The sequence below is a fragment of the Myotis davidii genome, unplaced genomic scaffold, assembly GCF_000327345.1.
Source record: "Myotis davidii unplaced genomic scaffold, ASM32734v1 scaffold962, whole genome shotgun sequence".
Lineage (NCBI taxonomy): Eukaryota > Metazoa > Chordata > Mammalia > Chiroptera > Vespertilionidae > Myotis > Myotis davidii.
This window is the reverse complement of record NW_006295559.1, coordinates 6,521,022-6,526,795: the sequence shown is the minus strand read 5'-3', so window position 1 is coordinate 6,526,795 and position 5,774 is coordinate 6,521,022. Positions and strand designations below refer to the sequence as shown.

The 5,774-nt window shown below is 37.2% G+C and overlaps 1 protein-coding gene across 1 annotated transcript in view; it reads left to right on the top strand.

The window, feature by feature from the left end:
* Positions 1–5,774, top strand: part of ACAD11 (acyl-CoA dehydrogenase family member 11) — a 70,618-nt gene that overhangs the window by 22,576 nt on the left and 42,268 nt on the right. Inside the window, exons 6-8 of the mRNA XM_015568070.1 lie at positions 1,033–1,171; positions 1,527–1,648; positions 4,354–4,460. Coding sequence (XP_015423556.1) covers positions 1,033–1,171; positions 1,527–1,648; positions 4,354–4,460 — 368 coding nt within the window. The remainder of the gene's footprint in view (positions 1–1,032; positions 1,172–1,526; positions 1,649–4,353; positions 4,461–5,774) is intronic.

Genomic DNA, 5,774 nt, shown 5'->3' with positions numbered 1-5,774 from the left:
ATATATGTATATATATTCCCTTGAAACTTATCGTTCCAAAGTAGAATGAAGAAAATTTTGTTTTATTGATTCCAAATTACATGACTGTTATTTTGCTCTATGTTGCTATATAATGGTAGATTTTGTATACATAAAACAAACAGCATCTTTTATAACAATTATATTTTTGTATTTATACCATGAAATAACCTATTTTAAAAATTACTATTGCCATAAGATTCTAATATTTGTTATGTATTGAGATTCATCACCAGACAAACTCTTAATTACATATGGCATTTATAAGTAACTAGAGGCCCGTTGCACAAAGATTCGCACAGTAGGCCTTCCTTCCCCTAGTTGCCGGCACTGGTTTCCCTCCGGCACCCAGGACCCAGTCCTTTGGTCCGGCCGCAGTGGAGAAGCAAAGCCTCGAAGTTTCTCCGCTCCAGCCGCAGTGGAGAAGCCAAGCCTCTTCAGTCTTTAGTCTTCAGTCTTCGCTCCATGCCTGCATATGCAGATTAACCCGCCATCTTTGTTGGGTTAATTTGCATACTCATCCTGATTGGCTGGTGGGTGTAGCCAAGTGATGACCAATTTACATATTTCTCTTTTATTAGTGTAGATTATTAGAATTTCTTCTTTACAACAGTTATTCCCAATTGGGAAGTTTCAACTGTTTTTGCCTCCACTGATTAGGAGAAATACTAAGGCTGTGTAAAGTAAAATGCTGGAGAACCAATGGCCAGTAGTGGAATCAGAAGACTTGGGTCTGAGCATGGGTTTGACATGCTTGCAAGGCTAATTAGTTGATAAATGATATGCACCACTGTGGGTAAAGACTATGAACTATAGTCTTAGCTTTGCTTTTGATGAAAAATATGATTTTTAATGTATTCTGTTTCACTTTCTTTTTGGTATAGCAAAGGTGGAAATTTATTGAAGAACAAGTACAGACTCCTACGTGGGGAGGGGGAAAGAGCCCCCCACTTATTTTCTTATTTTAGTTGTTTTCAATTGAATATGTCCAAATAGTTTTCTTTTTCATTATAGTCTCGAGTTATAGCTGTCCTGGACTGGGAGCTGTCAACCATTGGTCATCCTTTGTCAGATTTAGCTCATCTATCCTTGTTCTACGTTTGGCCCAGGACACTTCCAATATTAAATCAAGGCTATTTTCAAGAAAACATAGGTATGAAAACATAATGATACTTAAATTGCTATTAATATAAAATTATCTTTATTATTCCTCATAACTTAAAAATAGGATTATATTACAATTTTAGATAAATAGCTTTTAGTTGTTTTTGAAATGTTTCTAAATCATTTTATTCTTTATTGATTTTTCTGAATATAGCAGTCTACTTTTAGTAATTTATGACAATGTGTAATCCTTTGTATGTGGTATTCTTTTGAAAATCAGTATTTTGAACATGCTTTGTTACATGGACTAATGGTAATTTTATAAACATATGCAATATTACTACATTTTGAAATATTCACCATGAGATTTTTATTAAAGTTTACAATGCGTGCTGTTTTTATAGGGATACCATCAATGGAAGAACTAATTTCAATATATTGCCACTGCAGGGGAATTAATTCTATTCTTCCTAATTGGAATTTCTTTCTTGCTCTTGAATGTTTTAAAATGGCTGGAATAGCACAGGTAATTAATTGTTTTTAACATGTTTCACCATTATTTATTAATGTACTATTGACAGCATTTTCTGGTCTTCAAGGGTTTTATACTTTTTATGCTTAGACCATTGGCTTTTCATAATGACAAATACCAAACATTAATAAAATATAACTCCAGAATTAATAGAATAGCAATTTGGAGGGAAAAAGTTGAGTAACAAAATGTGTTATCACTTTTTGGTATAATAAACTTACAAGGTGGAGGAAGGGAGAGAGACATAATAACAAAAAGAGAAAAGTTTGTGAGAATTGGCTATTTCCTGAATATCCAATGTAGGAAAGGGCTAAACTATTTTAATGATATCTGCTTCACACTATAAACCAGGGGTGATGATGAGGAAAGAATTAAGTTTGAGCTTTCCAAAGTCTGGCATAGTACCTATCATATAGGAGCCTCTTAATATATATTTTTGAGTGAATAGATGACTAAGTTTTTCTATTTTCTAATAATGTCATATTTATATGATTAATTGAGCATAAATTCAGATTTTTAAAATTATAGCTTGATCTAAAGAAATGCAATCTTTATTATCATTCAGTTTCCATGTATTTTGAATATTGAAGGTTTATTTAAGAAATTGAAATACTTCATCAATGCCAACAGGCTAGGGAACTGGAGAAAGAAAAGGTAAATGAGATTTGAGAAACAAGAAAAAAATGGGAAAAGAAGGATGAAGGACAAGTATGGTTATATCTCTCTATCCTTCAGAGTTCATGCTATCCGCAACCAACTGAAATTGTCTTCAAGGAAATAGTTGTGTTACATCTCATCCTGTATTTTGTAATCATACTAATCATATTAGTTAATCAAGTTGGATGGGTTTCTCAAAACAGAGTTTATGCTGTTTCTATATCTGTCAGTTTCCATAAATCAGATACCAGATGGACTTTGAATTTAAAATGGATTTTCATTTCAAATAAAAGTTTGACATGTTATGATTGATATTAATATGTCATAAATTATATACAGGATGGGGCAAAAGTAGATTTACAGTTCATATGGAAAATAATACAATAATCTATAATAATAAAAGCATAATATGCTAACTACACCAGACAGCCAAACGACCTTTCAGACATCATTCTGGATGTCTTTCTGGATGAAGTTACCATGGCAGGGGCCAAGGCAGAAGCAGTTAGGGGTGATTAGGTAGGCAGACAAAGTGGTTAGGGGCAATCAGGCAGGCAGACAGGTGAACAATTAGGGGCAGTCAGGCAGGCAGGCGAACAGTTAGGGGTGATCAGGCAGGCAGAGTGGTTAGGGGTGATCAGGAAGGCAGAGGCAGTTAGGAGCGATTAGGCAGGCAGAGTGGTTAGGGGTGATCAGGCAGACAGGCAGAGGCAGTTAGAGGTGATCAGGTAGGCAGGCAGGCAATCAATAAGAGGCAATCAGGCAGGCAGGCAGAGTGGTTAGGGGTGATCAGGTAGGCAGAGGGGTTGGGGTGATTAGGCAGGCAGACAGACTCGATTGCTCACTATGACATGTGCTAACCACCAAGGGGTGGCATGGAACATGGCAGGCATCGGCGATGCTTGGTTGGCCCAGAGGCCCATGATGCACCCCAGCCCATGGTGTCTGGCTGTGCTCATCGCATCTCCGTGTGGGGACTTGAGCACCATGACTCAGGTGGAGGAGGGCATCCGGAGGCCCAGGTGCTGTCCAGGGTCCAGAGATCAGCTGAGACCTACCCTTCCACGCCAAATGCTCACGCTTTGATTGCCAGCCAGGCCTAGGGACCTCACCCGTGCATGAATTTTGTGCATTGGGCCTCTAGTTTCATTATAACTATAAATGTGAAATTGGAAATAATGGAGAAACTGTTAGTGTTTTATTACATAAAGAATTATATACTTCCCAGCCAGGGTGGCTCAGTGGTTGAGCGTCGACCTATGAATCACAAGGTCACAGTTAGATTCCTCTAGTCAGGGCACATGCCCAGGTTTCTAGGCTCAATCCCCAGTATGGGGTATGCAGGAAGCAGCCAACAGATGATTCTCCCTCATCATTGATTTCTCTCTCTCTTTCTCCCTTTCCCTTCCTCTCCTAAATCGATTCTAAAAATGTACTTATTTTTAAAATATAAGAATTATATAAAAAATAAAGTAATGAAATTCAGTTAACTATGTTTTGGTGGGGAGAGGAGAGTATTATGTTGGAAACACAGAACATGGAGAATTAAGAAAGAAAAAACTGGTTAGCATTCAGCTAACACTGTTCAAAGGAGGTATAGGGGTCCCAAAAATTATATAAAATATTCTTAGAGGTCATCTCATTGCCTTCTTTTCAGTTTTATAGTTTTCATTTTGTTTTGGTTTCTTTTGGTTTTTCTCCCACTATGAAGGGAAAGCACTGACTTTTAGAAGTAATATAACTTGCCAATTTTGTACCTTTGGTAACTGCTGAGCTCATTTTCAAGTTTGGTTTGATTCCCAGTTTCAATCTATTAGTGTAAGAGTGTATTAACCACATGATACAAGTATGGCTCTTTAATTTAAGTGTGGGGGGGGGGAGTAATAATTATTCCTTTATGTAAATTAATAGAAATGATAATATCATTTATATCTTGGTATCTTGTGAGTGTAGTGACTCACATAGCTGGGAAACTGCAAAGACTGGATAGCTGAATAGTACTTTTCAATGATTTTAATTGCTCTGTGTTAATTTACTTTTAGGGAATATATAGTAGATATCTTCTGGGGAATAGCGCATCTGAGAATAGCTCTCAGTTTGCCAATTTTGTGCAACCTCTGGCAGAAACTGGATTACAACTCTCAAAAAGGTAAGCAAAATAGATTTCCCTGGATAACCCAAACTAGAACCTTTATTAGGTATGTGAACGTTATAAACTTTATCAGGACAGGGATTGTTTTTATTTCTTACACCAGGATTGCTGCTTCCAATCACAATAGTTTGCTTGGTAAATGTCTTATCTGCCTGAAAATAAATTGACTTCAAATATAAAGAAAATACCCATATTTATGATTAAAAGTATTTTTGACAACTTGAGTATATAAACTTTTAATAGTAAAGATAAAACTCTCAAATGTTTCCTTCTAATATTTGTTACTTACATGTACTTATTTAAAATTATAAATTATATAAGGTGATTTGTTAAATTTAGAAATGCTGCTCTCTCCCACTATCACATGCCATGAAGTTGTATTCAGACATTTTGTAAGGGTCTTTGAAACCCATGTCTCCATCAGTGGAGCACTTTTTGAGGCATTTAATACACTTTGCCAGTCACACTCCCATCTAAGCGGTGTGATATATGGCACTTACAAACTCGTTGATGGTGCTGTCCCTGGAAATTCTGCCCAGGCCACAATGTACTAAAGTACTTAAGGTGCAAGTTAGGATCATTTTATTTTCACACTTCACTTCATGGGTGGATATTCATGATTTCCACAACATAACAACCAACTGTGTTGCACTTCATACACATCCTTAAAGGTCTTGTTTATAATGACAACCAACAGTTATTTGTGAGGCATATACTAAGAGGAATTACTAAATTTGTGTTCAGTTCCTTTGGTTTCTTCCCCCCTCTATTATTGATTGAGGTCATGCCAGGCTTATGTTTTCCCCAAAAATGTTTAAGCATAAAGTTTGATGTGTACAATAAAGTGATTCTGCATTCACCCCATAACATGAAAGACTTAAAACATTACAAAATATGGCAACTCCTGCCCTGGCAGGGTGGCTCAATTGGTTGGAGCATCATCCCGAACACCAAAATGTCTCAGGTTAGACTCCAGTCAGGGCACATATCTAGGTTTTAGGTTCAACCCCTGGTCCAGACTCAAACAGGAGGCAACCAATCAATGTTTCACTGTTTCTTTCTCTCTCTCAAAAATCAATAAAAACATATCCTCTAGTGAGAATTAGGTATATATATATATATATATATGTGTGTGTGTGTGTGTGTGTGTGTATGTGTATATGTATATGTATATACTAGGGGCCCGGTGCACGAAATTCATGCACTCGGGGGGGGGGGAGTGTCCCTCAGCCCAGCCTGCCCCCTCTCACATACTGGGAGCCCTCAGGCGTTGACCCCCATCACCCTCCAATCGCAGGATCGGCCCCTTGC